Source organism: Lissotriton vulgaris, chromosome 3_1 (assembly GCF_964263255.1).
Source record: "Lissotriton vulgaris chromosome 3_1, aLisVul1.2, whole genome shotgun sequence".
NCBI classification, from domain to species: domain Eukaryota; kingdom Metazoa; phylum Chordata; class Amphibia; order Caudata; family Salamandridae; genus Lissotriton; species Lissotriton vulgaris.
Window position 1 is genome coordinate 1851247672 of NC_141689.1, and position 22365 is coordinate 1851270036.

Below are 22365 nucleotides of genomic sequence, written 5' to 3' on the forward strand. Positions count from 1 at the left end.
CTGGCATTAGGCAAGACCATTTGACTTTACTAGGATTTTATGTAAAATATAGTTAACTATGCAGGCTTTCACCCAGTCCTCTTCGTCCATTGGTCTGTTATTGTGTCACCTACATTTTTCTTCTGCCCTCTACAGTATACAACACAGGAAGTGGATCATCCCATTTCACCTGTGCTAAGTTCACTGTAGTTGATGGCTTCACTGTAGTTGATGGCACTCTTCCCTTTCCGAAGGAGCTCATCCACATACAAAGCAGTTCCTTTAATTGATATCGTAATGTGTGCTTTTGAGACCAAAAAATGTTTTGTTTTTTTGCTGTTATTTTCTCAGATTGCTGAGAGCCTGGCACCGTCCCCAACAATAAGGTTTTGCAGTATATCATGACAGAACACACATTGGCAGAGCAAAAGGCCAATGTCAGACCTATTGACTTTGCTAATGCTTGTTTTTCCCGGAATAGACGCAGTGGCATACACAGCATTTTCTATGGAGCAATCTACAAGAACCTAACAAAGTAATCATTTATGAGCGCTTTTTGTTTAATGAAACTTGACTAGTTAAGAATGAGAAGAAACGCATGTGTTTACGTCTAATAGGGCATTGTACAACTATAAAAATCTACAAATATTGGAGTGTGTTCAACAGGTATAGCCAACATCTCCTTTCTAGATGTGCATTGTCATAAATATCCATTTTCTCTGTCACTGTGTTTCCTAGGTTTTGTAATATGCATTTAGAGGCATTTTGAAAGAGGAAGAATTTCATTCATGGGATTTCATTTTTTTTTAAATTAATTTTAAAAGGGAAGGGAGCTGTTTGCTGAGAGATGTCATTTTAAGTATTGCACTTTTTTTATTTTAGCTCTGACGGAAGTATTTTGATTCTATTTAGTTCATCTTGAAAGACCTCTTTTATGTTTCTAAATTATATAGCTCCATGCATGAACGTGCACTGAAAGGATTTTGTGCGTCTGCAATTTCTGACTTCCAGGCTGATTAATGTTTTTAATGGCTTCCAGTTATTTTTATATTCTTCTGTATATACTTAAATATTCTGCAACTATCTGTTTCAGCAATACATATCTTTCTGGCTAGAACTCTACCAGTGCGGAAAATAGAGGGGAACCCAGTCGGATCCAGGATCTGGTAGCTGTGATGGAGCTGGTTCTGGATCTGGGATCCAAGCCAACCCAAGTGGAATATGCTGATAGATTTTTCCCCAGTGTAACTAACACCGAAACACATTCAGCTGTGCCCGCATGTTGCCTGCTTTCCGTTCAGAGCAGCATCCTGCGGGGAGTGAGGGGGGGTTGCTATTTTCCCTTCCAGCTGGGCCCAACAGATAGGCATCACCCTTTGGTTGGAGTCTTATCCCAGCTAGGAAGTATCTGGAGCATAACATCTAGAGCCTAATACTCCGTTATCACTTCACCAAAAATACATGTTTTTCTAGAAGGCCTGTATCTTATCTCTGTAGATACATTTGAAGGCTTTTATCTGTGAGTTTCTCTGTTTCGTAGAGAAGATTGAAGCTTCAACTAACGTGATTTTACGCTGATACCTTCTCAAGTTGAGTGTGTACCACCATGCTCCCTACACGGGGTTCTCCTTGCTAAATGCCAGGGAGATTTTTCTCCAATTCTTCTGTGATCACGGCTGGTTTTAATAAATACATTTTGCATACTCCAAGCAGAGTACTGACGTTTCTTCGACACTAGTGCGGACTGCATAATGAGTTAGTTAATTTAAAATTATTTTCTAATCTAAATGAATATAGCAGCATAAAGAATGTTTTTTGTGTCCTTTCCAACTTGTGTGGTTGGCAGGAGCACAGATAAGAACACGTTTATGCTGCAATCATAGTCTGCTGTGTAGGAAGGTAATTGATTCTAACCAGGGCCGGCTTTGGGGCGGCGTGACTGGTGCAGCTGCACCTGGGGCCAAACTGGGATAGGAGGGGCACACTGTTTATAAATAATGTATGGGTTTAAAAGCACCTGCTGCAGAGATTGTGTTTTCAGCAGTTTTAGGCAACAATACAAATGTTAAGATAACTCTAGTGATTAATGTTCCTGCTGGACAGTGTTTGAGGTTTGTGTAGCAGCAGTTTTAACTTATCATAAAGTAGCACATAGGGTAATATGTCTTATGCAAAGAAAATGTACCATGTAGATCACAGTACTGTATTTTATGTGGATAGCTCAGTAGAGTACTGCTTTTGTTACAAAGATCCTTTTGTTACTTGCAGTTCATGAGTAATAATCGTAATATAGCACAGTGATCTATGAACTGTCAAAAATAGCTGAATGCAAACAGAATGTTATAGGTTATGCTTTTTTTTCTCCCCAGTCTTTCTTCATCCTAATGTTGCTAAAAAGGGTTTCTTTGGCTAGAAATGTATTCTTATTAGTAAAGCCAACCCCAAGCACTGTGGTATGTTTTAAATCCCGAGTTTGTGCTTCTCCAGACCAAGCACTCTTAAAATATACTGCCTACTAGTATGGATGACATATGATTCCCCCACCTTGTAATCCTCATTGTCTTATGTAGCATTTCCTATAGACTGATTAACACCCTTATGATTAATTATCCCTGTATAATGTGTGTGATGTAAAGTGCTTGGACGCCCTATGCTGGTATGAGTAGCACTACAAAACAAAGGAAATGCATGTGAGAGAAAGGCTATGGAGAGATGAGTGGCACTGATGGAGCCTGGAAATTAGGTGATTTATGGAGAAGGTGGCAATTGGGAGTACACCAAAAAAGTAAGTTGTATCCGGGCAACCAGCGCTAAAGTCGGCACTGATTCTGACACTGGTTTGTCCAGCAGCAAAGCAATAGGGCTGCCACTTTCTGTATTCACAATTTAACACCCTAGTTGTGTATCATGGCTCTGTGGATCAAGCCTGGTCTTTCACCATTGTATTTTTTCACATCAGCTGAGCCATCATTAAGTGTGTGAAACATCCGTAGATTCACACTTCCTCATATAGGCTGTTTTTCACTACAAGAGCTGCTGAGCCTCTTATGCCTAACTAGGCAACCTGTGGAAAACTAGCATGTTATAGACTTAAAATTTAACACAAGGACTTGCAACTGTTTAGGAAGGTCAGATCCAATGGATAAGGAGAATTGAACATGTTGAAAAGAGCATTGCACTCATGGACTCTAGAACACACAAAGGAAGTGAAGTGGTGAGAGTACGGACAAACCTACCCCGAGCCCCCTATCAACACTTAATACACCAGAAGGGGTAGGGAGTGGTAAAAATGTATTTCATGTTGGTACGTGCAATATGTGCTAATACTGCCCTCACTCACACAGATGTGTGACATGCTTCATCATAGGGCTGCTTACAAAAACACCCCAGCGTAGCCACGCAGGGGTGAAGTAATAGGGTAGAGGAAGACAATACAACACAAAGAGACACAAAATAATTATGCAGTGACTGGGAATGACGGCGGTGAAATCCTGAGTGAAAGTACAGTGTAATGTAGTTTAAACCTAGCTCGGAAGTGTTGCTGTGCCCTAAAACTTTATTCCTGGACCTTCCGGCCAGGATTAAAAAGTGTGAAGGATGGTGGTGATTGGGAGATATTAAGTACTCCTAGCACCTCTCCTTTACTGACAGATGGTCCTTAAAGTCGTTCCCAGTCACTGCATAATTATTTTGTGTCTCTTTGTGTTGTATTGTCTTCGCCTACCCTATTGCTCCACCCCATGCGTGGCTACGCTGGGGTGTTTTTGTAAGCAGCCCTATGATGAAGCATGTCACACATCTGTGTGAGTGAGGGCAGTATTAGCACATATTGCATGTGCCACCACGTAATACATTTTTACCACTCATGGACTCTAGCCTGCAAGCAAGCAGTAGATTGTGTGAAAAGTTATTAGTTTTGGTTTTAAGGCCTGGGTCCTGATATGCCTTGCTATAGCCATAGCACCCAATCACAATCTAAATGCACTTTCTCGATCTCTGCAAACCTATATTCTGTCTCAGACAAAAGTCTTACACTCATTCTACACTCACATTTGAGACTCGGTGGCTCCAAAGTCAAAAGCACGTATACCAGCTGTGATGGAACATAATGTCCCCTCACAAAATGTCTATAAAGCAGGAGCTGAAATAATGGCTGATTTTACATGTTATTGTGCCTGTTGTTGCTCAGTTTGTTTCACCATACTCTCCACAAAAGCCAACCCTTTCCAAAGCAATTTCCTCATATGTTCAATGATATTCAAATAGATCAGCAAAAGACAATCATTTGTCGAGTGCTTCTTTGATGCCCTCCACCAAACGTTCCAATGTCCAAGGTAGAGCACGTACCTTGAGATGAGAACGAACTTCCCCGAGAATAGTAACATGATTTCCAATATTTCTGGTGAAGACAATACTACTTGACTGTTAAAAGAAACGGAACATGACTCTTTGGAAAACAGGCACCATAGGCATCTTCTTAAAGCAAAGCAAACTGAGACGCATAATGAAAGATGTTAACAAGCATGACTCCAGTACCATTTCTGTCTGATGATGTGTTGGTCTCACATCAAAAAACCGGTTGCACCTTTCAATAATGGAACAATTTTGCTAATATTTTGGAAGACGGTGAATGTTCTCACTTAGTACTCTTAATTTTTCTCAGATGTGCAACGTTCCATCCTACTTTTTGGTTAACACAAAGGGGTGGACCCAATCAGAAGGTTTATGTTCCTCGACTCTGGTTATGCCGTAAACAGTCCCTGCCAGCATGCATTGAAGTCTTTCCTCACGTTAATAGGTACCTCCTTTGTTCTATTGCTTTAACATCCTTTTTGAAGCAAATCTTATTCTTGTAATTTCTCATAAGCTTAGGTGTGCTTGCTATCAGCTATTACATCCATTGTGCAGTATTACTACTGGGTACATATTTCATACGCCAAGTGTGTGCATGTACTCACTTATAAGATAGCTGACATTGTGTGCATTTGATATGGGTATGTCTGTGTGCCTGTCTTTGTGTGTGACCTCTTTTCAGGTGTACAGTTGATTGTACAAACATCGCATACGAAGTGCACGAGCGTTGACTTTAGTCCGTGTCCTCTCAAGTCAATAATGTATCCTTATCGTGTATACAGTACATAGGCCACTGCGTCGCGTGTGTTACAGAGTTAATGTCTCATATAATGCACAAATTGGTACATTAGTGAGCATGTTCTCAATGCAACAGATTGTACACACATCACACATGCACCACCTAAGGATGCTGCAGTAGTGCAGGTTTGGGGTTACAGTATATGGAGTGCGGTTCCTCCGCTGTTGCCATACGGGTGACAGGCTCTTGTGTGGGCTGTGTTTCAATACTAACCGGTGGGAGGCCACCTGCACCGATCAGGGATTTAGGGTGCTTTGCATACTGGAGACGGCCATTTTCTTTTTATCCTTAGGCCTCATGGTGTCTATGGATGGGTCACCACATGGCACAAGCTGAAGTAAAATATTTGACTCAGTGACTGTCAGACCTTGTGTGCACCCGGTAGCTGCTAGTCTTGTCAGTGGCTCTATCCTAGTCGTCCTGTCAAGCTGATAGCTAATTTATTGATTGCAGCAGACAGTTTCCCAGAGTTTTCTCTCTCGCTCACTCTCCTTTACATGCCTCATACCTTCTCCCTCTATATTTAGCATCAGTCTACTTCCCTCCTAATTTTTGTTACTTTTCCTCCTCTGTCACCTTGTCCTCCTCCCTGTTTTTATCTGTATCTCTTCCTCAGTCTCCATTTTTACATCTAGCTCTCCCTCACTTTGTCTTTATCGCTGTCTCAGGCTCCTTTTTCTATATATCACCTCCCTCTTTCCCTGTAACTCAATCTGATGGTTTCTCCACTCTCTCCACATCTATCATTCTCTTCACATCTCTTTCCTAGCTCTCTTTCTCTTAACCTGTCTCTAACTATATCTATGTCTGGTGCTATTTGTGCTCGTGGCCTTTTATGCTGCCGGTGACAGCAGCAGCATCACCCCGCCTCGGACCAGAAGACTTAGAGATCCTGCCAGCGTATCTCAGCCTGTGGCCCTCGGGTGCCCTCCAGCTCGACCCAGAGGCTGTCCGTGTCAACACTAGCATAAGCCGTTGTGGTACTCCATCCACTGGGACAGGATTGCCTCCTGCCAGTCATAAACTAGCATCACGGGGCCAGAGGCAGTGAATCACAAAAGTGGCAGGTTTCATCCACAGTGACATGCTCAACAGTATCACCTTACTAAGGTTGAGAGTGCAGGTCTGGGTCATTTAAGCACAGCTGATGGTGATTTCCTTCAGTCGCCTCTCCGCTGGACACCCTTGAGGGCGCAGACACGGTGGTGGGCAAGACACGCTCCATTTTGCACCATGTGTGCATTACCCAGTCAGGAGCCCTTCAGCTGCCTGCTTCACCCCTGCTGGCAGCAGGAGCTCTCTGCCCATCTACCCTGGTCATTGGGTGTGTATCCTTCCTCTTGTGGAAAATTAGCAGCCCAACAGTTAGGCTCTAACAGAAATGATGCAGCTCAGTTTAAATGTGCATGATAATCTTCTGCATTTGCGGAAATGTGGTAAATTACCTCAAAATACTTACTTAAACCCCAGATGTGTGACACCTGGCAAGGCTGCCAGGGAACAAAGAAAAGCAAGCGTGTGAGATAGTTTTTTATTCTCTCGATTTTGCTGCCGATTTGGGGAATCCTGTGGGACCGCGCCACCAGGCCTAGTGAGTCAAGGTATTCCTACCCTGCCCTCTTCGTTTTTTTTCACCTTTTTTCTTGGGACTCAGATGACTTCCTATCAGTCAGTTGCTGTAAGACATAACATTTGATGCTGTTGACATCATCTCAATCGAGTTTGTTTTAGCCTGTTGATCTACAACTAGGTAACTTCTTCATAACGGATTCTGCATACTTTGCCATATATAAAATAATTTTTGAGTGACCTAAGTTAGAGTGTTCTGCAATAGTCCTGACTGACTGCTAGTCATGATTTAATCTTTCCTACTTGTTGATTAAGCTCAGAGCCTGAAATTCAAGAGTACCCTATTAGTGGAAGATTTCTCATAAAAATCTTCTGAATGCAAATGCTTTTATCCTTTATGTAAGCTTTACAAAAAAATTATGCCTTAACGTAGATCAGTGATATCGAGCACAAGAGGGATTTTCTTTTGCTGGATTCAGCCTCGGGAAGAGCTTCCTCAGCACCCAAGGCTGTTGTTTTAGTTTTTTTTAATGACTATTAGCGTGCATGGCATGCTGATGTCATTTCAAAGAAAAGGAAAGTGAAATGAACCGATCATCTCGTTTCACTTTCGCTGCATCAGTGCTTGGGTGGCTATTTCAAACCCCCCAGCACAGATTCAGACAGGATATGTATAATTGCAAAGTGGGAGAATCTCCCCTATCCAATGGTACCTTTCTTAAGTGGATCCCTGCTTGGGGATCGCCGCAAGACTCCCAGTAATCCTGGTTTTTGCTTGCCTATTGCATGCCGTAGGCCCAGCCACACAAGTAAAAATGTAAATTGATACTTGTATAGCGCACTACTCACCCACATGGGTCTCAAGGCGCTTGTACGAATACCACTGTGGAACCCATCCTGGCTTTCCCTGTGAGGCGTCCACTCCTGGGCACCCCCAAGGTGGAGGCCAGGCATCCTTAGCGTTCTGGGGGTCGTTGTGGAGATTAAGCAAGCTATTGCCCAGAGTTGCAGAGTGGGACTCTATGATTGGAATAGGCACCGAGGCGAGAATTATCAGGTCCGTGGAATTTTTGAGTCCAAGACCCGCCGAGGCAGGGAATTGAACCCTGTTCCCAGGCAAGACCTCTGCATCAGGGTCTGCCGCTCTAACCATTGAGCCACACTTCTCCACTGAAGTTAAGTACCATTTTTATCAAACAAGTGGGAGAATGCTGGGTAGTAGGAATTTTGTGGATTCCTGCTGATTCCAGAAGTTTACGTCACAGAAATGCAAAGAAAATGTGCAATTTTAGGCAAAGATTGAGATTTTCAGGGCATTGTGCATAAGAAAACTTTGTGGGATCCACACGAGGCATACCACCCTGGAATGCCCTGGGTGTCTAGTTTTCAGAAATGTCTGGGTTTGGTAGGTTTCCCTGGGTGTCCCTCGATCCCCAGCCAAAAAAACACAGCTACCCCGATTGCCAAATCAGATTATTTTTGTGACCGGAAATGTTGATGTCTCCACATTGTATTTTGGGGCCTTTCCTGTGGCGAACACTAGACCTACCAACACAAATGGGGTATCATTTATATCAGTAGACTTAGGGGAATGCTGGGTAGAATGGAGAATGTGTTTAGTCAAAATTTGAGGCTTGCGAAGAATTCTGCTAAAACAACCTGGTGAGATCCACGCAAGTCACCCCATCCTGGATTCCCCTAGGTGTTTAGTTTTAAAAATTGTACATGTTTGCTACGTTTCTCTAGGTGCCAACTGAGCTACAGCCCACTTTGCAAAAAAACAGGCCACTTTTGAGTGGAACAATGTGATGTGTCCATGTTGCATTTTTGCCCTTTTTCCTATCGCAGAAGCTATTTATTTATTTATTTGCGTGTTTATATAGCGCTGTGAATAAACTCCCGTAGGAGTATCTTCGCGCTGATGACAACCGGTAAGGAAACTGATAAAGGAAGCAATGAAGTTAAAAAGTGCTGTGAAGCTCCTATAAACCAACAAAGGTGCTAGTTAGAATGAACTAAACAGAAAGGTTTTCAGGTATTTCCTGAATTGAAGGTGGTTATGGCATTGCCTCAATGAGAGCGGGAGTGAATTCCAGAGGTTGGGACCTACTACGGACAGAGCCCTGCCACCTAGCCTAGATTTAGTTATCTTAGGAACACTCAGTAACTACTGGTCACTGGATCTAAGGGCACGGGTAGGGACATAAAGAACAAATTTGCTGGCCAAATACTTTGGTCCCAATTGATTGAGGCCCTTATGAATGATGCAGCAGGTCTTGAACTTCACTCGTTGACGTATTGGTAACCAGTGAAGTTTGTGAAGTAACGGTTGGTAGCTAGACCTACCCACACAAGTGAGGTTCAATTTGTATCAGAATACTAAGGGGAATGCTGGGTGGAAGGAAGTTTGTGGCTCCCCGCAGATTCCAGAACTTTACATCACAGAAATGTGAGCAAAATGTGTTTTTATAGTCAAAGTTTGAGGTTTGCAAGGAATGCTGGGCAAAACAACTTGGCAAGAGCCATGCAAGTCACACCATCCTGGATTTCCCTTGGGTGTCTAGTTAAAAAATGTACATATTTTGTAGTTTTCCCTTGGTGCTGGCTGACTTAGAGCCCAAAATCCACCGCTGCCCACTTTTCAGTGGAAACATGAAGTATCTATGTTTAGTTTTGGGCCGTCACCTGCTGCAGGCACTAGGCGCCTACTTGCTCAAGTGAGGTACCATTTTTATCAGAAAACATGTGGGAGCATAAAATAGTAGGATTTTTATTATTGGATTTCGCTGCATTTGAGCCTTCCAAAGGTAAGCCAGTGTGTAAGAAAAAAGGCATTTTGAGAAATACCCTCTAAATCATATGCTCGTATGGGTACCCACAAATTTCAGAGAAGTACAAATAACTGCTGCTTTTAAACGCCACATCTCGTGCCCATTTCAGAAATACATAGGTTAGTTTGATAGCTATTTTTCCCTGTACAAGTTTCACCAGATAAATTGGTCTATACTCCGTACAGAATGAAAAAAACATGGTACGGTTCAGCTTGGTTGTTGGCTCTGGGTACCTCAGGTCCTTGGAGAACCTACAAACCCTATATATCCCCACAGCCAAAAGGGTCCAGCGAACGTAATGGTACATTGTTTTTGTATATCGGCTATCATGACCATAGGTTTCAGATGAAAACATTGTCACAAATGGCTGTTTTTCTCCTATTCGTTTTCAATATTTCTCATTTCAACAGTTAGTTTCTTTGGGAAAACCTTGAGGGATCTACAAATATGACCCCTTGATAAATTGAGAACGGTGTCTACTTTTCAGAAATATATAGCTTTCCTGGATCACTCCCAATGTGAGAAGTTGGCCTGATATATGATGCTCACTAGTTCTAGTGATCACCTTGTATCAGTCCAAACAACCCTTATGGTGATTGGTTGTAAGTCAACCTTATAGACCAGCTATCCTAATGGTAGCATGGACAAAGCAGTCTTAGGCTAAACTCTATTGGCATGTGAAGCCAGCTGTTTTACCACATATAACCCCTTGAATACCACATGAAAGGACACCACACAGGTAGTTATGAAAATAAACAAGTATTTATTAACTAACAACACCTCTGAACTCTTTATGAGGTCAGAGGGCTAAGCACATGACAAACTCTTCGGAAAAATACACTCAAGTTGCACGATTTACAATGGTGCCCTAGGGGCACGACAAATCATATACTAAGAACAATGGAATGCGAGTAAAGAAAGTACTGTAAGAAGATCCAGAGGCTGGAGGATCGCTGGGACTAGGTAAGTAAGGAGCAGGAGGCCCACGGGACTCACGTGCAGAGTGGAAACTCTCACGCAAACTGGAAGTAGGTTAAAAGCACAAACAAATTAAAACAATGGGCTACCTCTTTGAAAAATGCCAGAATTGTGGTAAAACAAAAATCGTTTTTTTGGTTCAGCTCTGCATGTTCCTGAAAGCAGGGTAGATGGTGACTTTAGTACATCAAACCGTTTGTTGACCCCATTTTTATGAGAGGAAAAACCCAGACACTTTTATGCAAAGCGCGTGTTTCCTAATTGTCCCACAAAACACACCATTTAGCTATATTTTGACTATTTTCATTGTCCCCTCCAGGGGAATCTACAAATCTTGGGTACCTTTGAAATCGTCAGGATGTTGGAAAAAAGGACAAAAATTTGGCATGTTACCCAATGTTATGGAGGCCTAAGAGTGAACCACCCCAAATAGCCAAACAAGCATTTGCAGTGCAATAGGTCTCACATTACTAAAGTTTGAGCTATTGGTATTGCTAATAATAATGCAACACCAATAGCTCAAACTTTAATAATGCAATACCTATTGCATTACAAATGCTTGTTACTTTAGAGCGTGTGCTATTAGGGCCAGAACTGCCGACTTTGGAACTAGAGTCCGAGTCCTGGCGTTGCCTCCACATCCTGTGATTTTTGGGCAAATCACTTACTCCCGTGTGCCTAAAAAATAATCTAGCCTTGTGTAATGTAACTCATGCTCGTGTGAAGCGCTTCAGTGCCCTTGAGCCAAGTTCGTACTATGTAAAACTGTCAAAAGAACCTGTCACCTGCCTCATTGCAAACATGTTTGCTGACTTAACTGCAGAGACCTTCAGGAGAGACAGCAACAGTTAAACAGAGGAGGGCACCCTTTGTGTGCCCCTGAAAGGCAGAAAAGTGAACAAAAGTAAAGGTCAGATTGTTTATGTAGTACATCATATCAGTCAGTGAACCGCCTGTTTCTAAACAGTTCAAATTAGAGCACAAAAGGGAACTTAAGCAACTATGGATGTGATAATTAAAGCCTATTGTAACTATTTAGGGAGTAACGTATATTTAGGTTCGTTATGCACCCCTCTCGTGTCCAGGCAACAGGAGTCTTTTCTTCTAATTATATTTCGAAAGGTTTAACCGGTCAAAGTATAACAAAGAGAATTGGTACCAAACTGATAATTGCAGGTGCAATAAACTTCACACCACTTCCACTGCTGCCCCTGCGCAGGAGTTTGTTTGTGTAGGGGTTGCAATTTAATAAGTCAGTTGTAATAAGGCCCTTGCTGAACATCACATCACATACCTTCATTTTAAGCACAACAAGGGGTGGTGAGGGACAGAGTCTCTGAATTAAGCAGAAAGCTCTCACCCAGTCAAGAGATCAGGGCTAGATCCAACACCGTTTTTTAGCTCACTGCACCATCCCAGTTTCAGAACCTGGCTGTATGCAAATTAGTCTGTTCCTGTCCCAGTGCATGATGGGAACAGGGCAAACCAAACTACAAAAGCCAATTCTTACACTGGGAAGGAAACAAGCTCCCGGGGACCGGTTTCTGGCATTACAGCCGTCTTCGGCCCGGTTTGCTTGAATCCTGATGGTGCAATGAGCAAGGGTCTCACATCTGAGAATACCCTTCCACGCTTAGGGTGGACAAAAATATTTACAACAAGGGGTGGTGAGGGACAGAGTCTCTGAATTAAGCAGAAAGCTCTCACCCAGTCAAGAGATCAGGGCTAGATCCAACACCGTTTTTTAGCTCACTGCACCATCCCAGTTTCAGAACCTGGCTGTATGCAAATTAGTCTGTTCCTGTCCCAGTGCATGATGGGAACAGGGCAAACCAAACTACAAAAGCCAATTCTTACACTGGGAAGGAAACAAGCTCCCGGGGACCGGTTTCTGGCATTACAGCCGTCTTCGGCCCGGTTTGCTTGAATCCTGATGGTGCAATGAGCAAGGGTCTCACATCTGAGAATACCCTTCCACGCTTAGGGTGGACAAAAATATTTACAACAAGGGGTGGTGAGGGACAGAGTCTCTGAATTAAGCAGAAAGCTCTCACCCAGTCAAGAGATCAGGGCTAGATCCAACACCGTTTTTTAGCTCACTGCACCATCCCAGTTTCAGAACCTGGCTGTATGCAAATTAGTCTGTTCCTGTCCCAGTGCATGATGGGAACAGGGCAAACCAAACTACAAAAGCCAATTCTTACACTGGGAAGGAAACAAGCTCCCGGGGACCGGTTTCTGGCATTACAGCCGTCTTCGGCCCGGTTTGCTTGAATCCTGATGGTGCAATGAGCAAGGGTCTCACATCTGAGAATACCCTTCCACGCTTAGGGTGGACAAAAATATTTACAACAAGGGGTGGTGAGGGACAGAGTCTCTGAATTAAGCAGAAAGCTCTCACCCAGTCAAGAGATCAGGGCTAGATCCAACACCGTTTTTTAGCTCACTGCACCATCCCAGTTTCAGAACCTGGCTGTATGCAAATTAGTCTGTTCCTGTCCCAGTGCATGATGGGAACAGGGCAAACCAAACTACAAAAGCCAATTCTTACACTGGGAAGGAAACAAGCTCCCGGGGACCGGTTTCTGGCATTACAGCCGTCTTCGGCCCGGTTTGCTTGAATCCTGATGGTGCAATGAGCAAGGGTCTCACATCTGAGAATACCCTTCCACGCTTAGGGTGGACAAAAATATTTACAACAAGGGGTGGTGAGGGACAGAGTCTCTGAATTAAGCAGAAAGCTCTCACCCAGTCAAGAGATCAGGGCTAGATCCAACACCGTTTTTTAGCTCACTGCACCATCCCAGTTTCAGAACCTGGCTGTATGCAAATTAGTCTGTTCCTGTCCCAGTGCATGATGGGAACAGGGCAAACCAAACTACAAAAGCCAATTCTTACACTGGGAAGGAAACAAGCTCCCGGGGACCGGTTTCTGGCATTACAGCCGTCTTCGGCCCGGTTTGCTTGAATCCTGATGGTGCAATGAGCAAGGGTCTCACATCTGAGAATACCCTTCCACGCTTAGGGTGGACAAAAATATTTACAACAAGGGGTGGTGAGGGACAGAGTCTCTGAATTAAGCAGAAAGCTCTCACCCAGTCAAGAGATCAGGGCTAGATCCAACACCGTTTTTTAGCTCACTGCACCATCCCAGTTTCAGAACCTGGCTGTATGCAAATTAGTCTGTTCCTGTCCCAGTGCATGATGGGAACAGGGCAAACCAAACTACAAAAGCCAATTCTTACACTGGGAAGGAAACAAGCTCCCGGGGACCGGTTTCTGGCATTACAGCCGTCTTCGGCCCGGTTTGCTTGAATCCTGGGACAGACTGATTTGCATATAGCCAGGTTCTGAGCTGGGATGGGGCAGTGAGATAAATAACGGTGATGGATCAAGCCCTGATCTTTGGACTGGGTAAGAGTGGTCTGTTTAACTCAGACACTCTGTTCATCACCACCCCCCTTTTCTAAATCGTTCATTTTAAGCACGTCATGCTATTTGCCGCAATAGGAAGTGCAGCTGACTTTGAACTTGGAGGAAGCATACAGATGCAAAGATCACAGCTAAAGTACACACAACCAGTGTTTATTTAAAAAACAGATTTCAGCCTGAAAATTTTGCCATCATTTGACGTTCAGAATATTTTGATATGCGCACTGTTCTGCCCAGGCAAGTCACAAAATGTTTATATATTTGAAAACATTTTTATATTCTCTACCATCCAAATCAGGCTGAGGGAAGCCACCTGTCAACACAAACAACTATTTGCAGTCTAGTGGCAAATAAAGATATGGGCAGAGCTCTTAAGACACATGGCATTTTTTCTTTGAAAGCACATGCAGCCCATTGCCTTGCGTTGTGTGTCTGAGACAGCAGTGTGTCCAAACTTTGTTTATACTTCAAGTTAACTTAACTCACAACTAAACTAACAAGTCTGGGGTGTCAACGACGCTTGTGCAAATGATGTTCAGCTGCTGTACTGCCGGAGAAGGCTGAATTATGGTAATTGTGTCACAGATGCTTATCGCATCTAGGGCCGGTAGGACCGCCCATCTGTGGAAGTCATCCCCACACAACCCGCTCTTGGAGACAGCCGATAACAATCACTGGTGCCGACTGCAGCAGGACCCACTTAGTAATGTGCCTCAGTTTAATATGTATGTGGGGGGGGGGGAGGCTTGTTGTGCATCTGCAGAGAAACAGACACCATGAGGGTCTGTCATTAACTACCTCTGCCGGGATATCTTTCAGAGAATCAAAAAAGTGCGACATAACTGGGGGGAAATGTATACTGAGTGCAGCTGAATATACGGGGTATGTGCCCACCCTCCGTCCCAGGAGAGTACCACATGAAGATAGTGTATTGTACATATGGCGCATGGCGTCATCAGTGATCTCCGTGATGATCCCAATTGTGATGACTTCGGTGACGATCTTCCTTCCCCTGTCATAACAGTGACTCTAGAACCCAGTGACTTCAGTCAATGAGTAATGAAAGAGTTATGCGGACAGGGGTGTGGCTACTGGTGGTGCCCGAGGTGCCTCCACTGCCCAGGGAAGGAGGCATTTAACTTCCCTGCATAATTTCACATGGAACCAGTGCTACGGCACTGAGTGTGAAAAAGGTATTTGTGCAAAAAGCGCTACGAGGTCATGCAAATGGAAGATAAGCGCAATGCAAGTGCCGGTACTATAACCAAAAAGCAGAAAGACACAGCACATAGACGCATTTGCTTCGCCACAGTATGAGCCTTGTGCCCCTGACAGTAGGAAAGCCGGACACTACACAGACCCTACACGGTGCATCTGGCGGTAATACCGCTGAAAGCAGCTGACGCTGCTGCTGCCGCCAACACTAATCTGCTGTGGTGTGTGAAGGTCCAGCCTGGCCAGGGAGCAGGGGCAACAGAACAAAGGCTAAATAGATTAAAATCTTTACATAGTCACAGGTCACATGCGCCTGCTAAAGTGGTCTCCCATTACTGAGGTAAATGCTGTTTACCATTTGCAAACAGCTTATTTCCTTCGTTTCACAGAGGGAAAACAAGAGAATGGCAATGAGTATACACACACACTCATTTCATACAAACCAAATTAGAAGCAGCAGTAATAGAAGGTACATAGACTATACAGCAGAGGCGAACACCGCAAAGGAAACACATGGCATGGCAAGCCCACGAGTGGTGCGCCCGCCACAGCGAGCAATCTGTTTTTAATTATCACGCCCGTGTTTGGGCACGATAATTGAAAACTGATGTCGGCGTGCGGGTAACAGACACCAATAGGTCATGGGCGGAGCAACGCGACCACCCATGGCCTATTGCGTGCTGTCTTTCTAAAAAAGACGACCGCAAACGCCAATACCGTGGACAGAAAGGAATTGCACATGCACGAGAATGTGTGATTCCAGGGTCCGTTTTGGAACCCGCCACAAAAGGGCTCTCGCCTGCTCGCGCACTGCTGCGCAGTGCAACGCAGGGCGCGAGCCCTAAAAAGAGCTCAGCACTATGATGATGATGGGCTAGCAGCAATAGGCAGTGCCTATTGGTAGCAAACTGCCGAAAACAGTACTAAAATGCTCCACCTGTATCGAACACTGATCCATTTTTTTTTTGTTATGTAATTTTCTGTTTAACATGTTAACCGGGAAGATTAAAGAACGAATTTCACCTCTTCATTGCTACCTTTGGGAACTGGAAGGTGCTAAAGTATGGGCATCATGGCAGCATATGACATCGCTATACAACAGAATTGAAATGTGAAAATCTGCTAAAAGGAATAAAGATACATTTGGTTATTATATAGGTTCCCAATTATGCTCTTTATTTGTTAGGCCCACAGCAACCCATTTTCACATTGTAATGCAAATTTTTTTATTTATCCTCAGTATAAAGGTCGCAAATGCATGTATGCCAATGGTATGCTTAAGTAATGAATTTGAAAAATTGCCTTTTCTTTAACACTTTCTCTTTTTCCCCTCAGGATGTAGAAGAGCAGCCGTAAGGAAAGAATCACAACACAAGATTCGGCCTCAAAAGTGGTTTTGTACGTTATTCCTTCGATGGAACCCGAGAATATCCTCACTTAATGGATTTGGTTCTTAGACCCAAAAAGCTTCCTCTAGAGCTGCTATGCTGGTATTGAACATTGCATGTGTTATGTTCGTGCAAGTCATTGCTTAATGCACGGGAAAGTTTTTGTTACCAAAATGTGGGAAGGGAAAGAAAGGACTGATTAGTTTTATCACCATCGGTAGTTTGGGATTTGAGTTATTTAATCCAGGGAAGTCGCTGAGAACATTTGACTGAAATGTCTTTGCCCTACTGAGTGCTTCAATATCAGTTTTTAAGGATGTTGAGCTCCATCTCTGCTCGCCGTTACGGCATTGATGACCCTCTACGTCTTAGGCGCGCTGAGACAACAAGACGAGTGCTGAGCTTGGAGCTAAACAAAGATCGCGATGTGGAGCGGATCCATGGAAGTGGTGTGAACACACTAGATATTGAACCTGTTGAGCAAAGGTACATGTTGTCCGGGGGATCAGATGGGGTCATCGTACTCTACGACCTGGCAAATTTTAGTAGAAAGCCCTACTACACTTGCAAGTCAGTGTGCAGCGTGGGCAGGAGTCACCCTGATGTACACAAATTCAGTGTAGAAACAGTTCAGTGGTATCCCCATGACACTGGTATCTTCACATCAAGCTCCTTCGATAAAACACTGAAAATATGGGACACAAACACATTGCAGCCTGCAGACGTGTTTCATTTTGATGGAACAGTGTATTGCCATCACATGTCTCCAATAGCGACAAAGCACTGCTTGATAGCTGTTGGCAGCAAGAACCCCAAAGTGCAGCTGTGTGATTTGAAGTCTGGCTCATGTTCTCACATTTTGCAGGGTCACAGAAGCGAAGTGCTTTCTGTGTCTTGGTCCCCACGCTATGAATACGTCTTGGCAACAGCAAGTGCGGACAGCAAAGTCAAACTGTGGGACGTACGCAAAGCATCTGGGTGCCTGATTACCCTTGATCAACACAATGGCGAAAAGTCAAAAGCTTCATCAGAGGCAGCGAATACGGCCCACAATGGAAGGGTGAATGGGTTGTGCTTTACGAGAGATGGGCTTCACCTGCTGACCACAGGCACAGATGACCGGATGAGGCTCTGGAACAGCGCTTCTGGGGAGAACACTCTTGTCAATTATGGTAAAGTCTGCAATGAAAGTATGAAAGGGCTTAAATTCACTGTCTCCTCGGGCTGCAACCCAGAGTTTGTGTTTGTGCCATACAGCAGCACCATTGCGGTGTACACCCTCTACTCAGGGGAGCTCGTCACTATGCTGAGGGGACATTACAGCAATGTGGACTGCTGTGCCTTCCAGTCTAATTTCCAGGAGCTTTACAGTGGGAGCAAAGACTGCAATGTTCTCGCTTGGGTGCCAGCACTGCGAGAGCCTGTACCTGATGAGGATTCAGAGAAGTCTGGGCCACATGCGCGCATGCACCCTGCTTTTGAAGATGCTTGGAGCAGTAGTGATGAAGAAGGGTGAATTGTAACTTGGCAATCATTGACAATCATTGAACCAACTGCCTTTGTGAACCAGGAGTGACCTGGGGCGTTGCAACACGATCAATTACTGCGAAATTTGCTGGTATCACTAAGGCAAAAGAGCGCCTTCTTGGTCATCCCAAAGCATACAAACCCAAGCTAAAAACTAATGTGTGGGCGAACACCAAAAATATATTTTGAGGGGAAAAGAACCCCATCCTGTGGATGTGCCTGAAGAGCAGGGTTTTTTATTTGAGACTTTTTTTTTTTAATACAACTCAGAAAAATGATTCACTTTGAGTGTTTTATATAGTCTCTTTAAAATATTTTGAAGCTTCAAACTTAGTTACTTTTCAATAAACGCCTCCTGAATTAAAGTTTGCATTTAACGTGCGTAAATACCAGCCGACACTTGTTTTAAAAATTAATATAGACTGGTATTAAGGTAAGTGTATTTATGGCAATGACAAAAGATTGGCAGTCATCCGTTTTAGAAAAAGAAGAAACTGTACCTAATGTTTTGCTTTCCAGCCAACTCTGCTCCTCCTTTGCTCTGTGAATTGGGATCATCAGGAGATTAATGCTACCGGGAAAGGTGAAATGAGAAGAAAGCGCTTCTCTGATAAACACAAGATGTGATTTCATCTTGGAATCGAAAATAAACCAAAACATGACATGGCTCAGCCTCCTATCTCAGCTGTGGGCTTTAGGGACGGATGAAATTACAGAACTGTAGGCTAATCACAGTGATAGCAAAAAGAAGCACATGAGAAAGTAGGTTAATAGAAATATATTGCTCAAAAAGAGTGTATATCTGTTGGAGAAAGCTTGATACATTAGGTGGAGGCAACCTTACAGGATGGTTGGTGGGTTCTTTCCCCCTCAAGTGTTCTAAAAGCGTAATGATGCATATTTACATCTTAACTGTTGCATTGATTTGTCAGTTACACAGCTATTTTGGAAATGTGGTTGTGCCACAAGGGCCGGAAAGCTGTTAGATTGAGATATTATGTAGGCGCCTCCAAAGAAGCCATGATTTTACCTTACAAGACTGGTTCAAATTACTTGCTCTATATCTCTCCCTACACCTTTTCTGTTAGTGTGGAGCCCATGGGGCTCCCGATGGGGAGCTCCTAAATCCGCTCCACCGAAAGCGGTCACCAAACATACAGTACCTTAGGAGACCATATAGATCCTGGTGACATCACACCTGTTGGCTATATAGCTGCTGGCTAGCCAGTTCCCTGGCAGCTGCAAGCATCACTAAGTCAAGCCTGGCAAAGAGGAGGAGGTAAGCTCTCACTTAGGCTGTTGATTGGAAGATTGAGAGGTATTTTTTCTCTTATAAATAATCACACTGCCACCTTGCTGTCACCCTCTCTACCCCAACCCGCTTAGTTATGTATTTGGGATAAAAGCACATTACTCCAGTTCTCATCTCAACGTTTACCCCACTACTTATCCCATCTCACATTATAGAGTAATATACGAAAACACTTTCTTTTATTAAAAACATGTTCAGATTACAAGAACGAATCATTAGCATCTCGTTTGCATTATAGACCTCGTGTGTAAGCGATTGACAGCCATAGAAAACTGCAATGCAGTCCAAACCTAAATATCTAATCAAGTATCAAAATTAAGGGTGATAGAAAATGGGTGGCAAGAGCGTCCTTTAAAGGATGGAGCTAAGGGGTGTGAAGGAAGCACAAAAGGACATACTGACAGTGTCAGGTGGTGGTGGTGCTAAAGAAAGTCAACTGTTTGAGTCCTAACAAGTCGTTCTGGAGGGAGAGGTGCTTAAGTTTCTGTGCAGTGGGTTATTATACATAGTGAGGAAATCACCATGACCTAGGGCACCTATATAACTGCTAAAAGGAGAAACTACAAGTACGCAGAACTAGAAGTACGAACCAGGACAGTGGAGGTATGAAAACAAGTTCTATCCTTCAGCATCTAAATTACATGAGGAGTTGGGGTCCCCCCAATCGTGAACAGAACAACCTATAGAACTATAGAGTGAGAAATATGATAACGATTCGGTTCAGGGGTCCAATGATTAAGCCTACTCAACTGCGGTTGGCACTTTTCTTAAGGAACAGGGTTACACATAGAAAATGTGCGTGTGAAGAAGGGGTCGTCACAATCCGAGGGTGGTACCGTGTGAACCCTCCCTTTTCTTCGTTTGTTCCAGCAAAAAAAGGGCAGGACACCTCGGTCAAAGTGCAAGTGGAATGGTGCTATTGAGGCAAATTAGGAAAATAACCCTATATAACTACAGAGCACATCTATCATGTCTATTCAGGAAGGGTTCCCAAAGGTACTAAAAAATAAGTACTGATTCTGTACAATGTGAGGTCATCCTCATGCCTTCCTACAGCTGGTTTTAGTGAGTCGGAGAAATATGTCTACTCCAGTAGTTGACATTACCTTCTGTTGTAACATTAGTTTTAAATCTGGATGTCAGTTTGCACTGCCTAGCCAAAACTTTCAGAAGTTATTCTGTGGCAATATTCCTGATACTTGAACTGCATCCAGAGTTTTCATTTTAAGCAATGATGTGTTCACTCTTTTGAAAAATAAAAAACCAACACAATTATATTGATTTGCCAGACCTAATGCCTATGTTTATTGAATGTGCTTAAGTGCCCTTGAGCAATAACTGAAAATTAAGCTTGGATAGTAATACACTTGTGGTATGACAGTAACTCACCAAAGATCATTCTAATCGCATGTGTCCATCAACTTCCAGCCCAAGTCCCGCTCTGTGAAGCAGCCATCTTGTGTAAGATTACAAGGTATTTGAGTGCACACTTGACTTTGAGTACCAAGCCAGCAGTTTTTACACATTGACAGCAGCACAGAAACAATGTGTACCTCCTCATTTTCTCTCCTTGCACCTGCCTTACATTTATGATGTAGCATCCGCCATGTTCAGACATTTCTAAATGAACTCTCTCGATCTCTAAGATGAAAAGATGCACCTGGTTAATTCTGGCAGTAAGTTAAATTTCCTAATTTCAGGGTTTGTGCCATTCTGCTAAAGCAGCCAATTCTCCCTTTGTCCACAGAATTTAGACTACCAAATAAATGCAATATACTATTTCTTTTCAACACAGCATTTGTTAAGCATTTGCCTTAGGGGGTCTTACATCAGTGAGTACTCGGCAGACATGCGCATGGAAGCACAGATCTGAAAGAGACTGTTAGTTATAGATACCTTATCTTAGAATTACCCCAAGGCGTCAGACTGTATCTGGTGATTTTTCTTTAGCAGTACCCCTGCGTGTCGGTAGGTGGCATCATGGTTGCCGGAATGACATTGCGGGGTCAACTTAGACGGCGCCCCTGCGTGCTGTCATCAGTTCTTTCTTCTTCCGCGCCAGCCTTGCGCATATCCAGATAGAGCTACCCTTTTAGTCATTTTTTTACGTTAGTTTTTTGCGACTTTTGTCAAATTCTTTTTTTGAGCCTTTTGACTCCTGGTGTACGAGGGATGTCCCATCGACAAAATGTGCTCAAGCCGTGCGAGGCCTGTAACCGCCTGATGTCGGTTATGGATCCCCACCTCTTGTGCCTCTGGTGCCTGTAGCGCGACCACGACCTGAAGCCATGCTCCAACTGCGGGGCCATGAATTTGAAGTCTTTTCAGGAGTGGTCCCGAAAGCTGCTGGTGGCCCAGCATTCGGCTCCATGTCGTTCGAGGTCCAGGCCTAGAGGAAGGTCTTGGGACCGGTCGTAAAGCCACCACCATCATTCATCATCCAAGTCTTTGACGTCTTTGGGTAAGTCCAAGCACAAGAATAAGGTGAAGAAGCAGCTTCGCTATTCTCCCTGTCCGTCATCTGATGCAACGCGGGGCCCGGAGCGTCATCGCTCTCCAGCTCGGTCTTTGGAGCCTGCTCCAGGGACCGCTCCGTGCTTACCTCCTTTTCCCGGTGGCCGGAGCGTCCCCTGCCCAGCTTCGAGCTTTCTATGAAGAGCTTCACAGTATTTTTGGGCAGTGTGACTCCACCTGTGCGCCTTCAGGCCAGCCGGACTCAGTTGGGGGCCCTGGGATTTCAATGCCAGCGGCTTCGGCGACCCCTCAAGGATCCAGGCCGGGATCCGGATCGATGCCGGCTCACCTCACAGTACCTTCCACTGCGCCGAAACCGATGACGCGTCAGCGCCTGTCATGCCCCTGACCGACGTGGACCCCAGCCTCACTCCTGACTGTGACCCGGTGCTAGATCAACGCCGGCCGATGAAGGAACCAGCGCCGGAGGGCTCTTTTGTGCGACTGTTCATCCCTGGTCTTTCTTTT

At 44.1% G+C, this 22365-nt stretch overlaps 1 protein-coding gene across 1 annotated transcript in view; it reads left to right on the top strand.

Moving 5' to 3' along the window:
* LOC147728534 (DNA excision repair protein ERCC-8-like) overlaps positions 1 to 19451 on the top strand; it is a 64296-nt gene extending 44845 nt beyond the window's left edge. Inside the window, exon 2 of the mRNA XM_086962301.1 lies at positions 16492 to 19451. Coding sequence (XP_086818427.1) covers positions 16861 to 18060 — 1200 coding nt within the window. The 5' untranslated portion in view covers positions 16492 to 16860 and the 3' untranslated portion in view covers positions 18061 to 19451. The remainder of the gene's footprint in view (positions 1 to 16491) is intronic.
* Positions 19452 to 22365: the final 2914 nt, after the last annotated feature.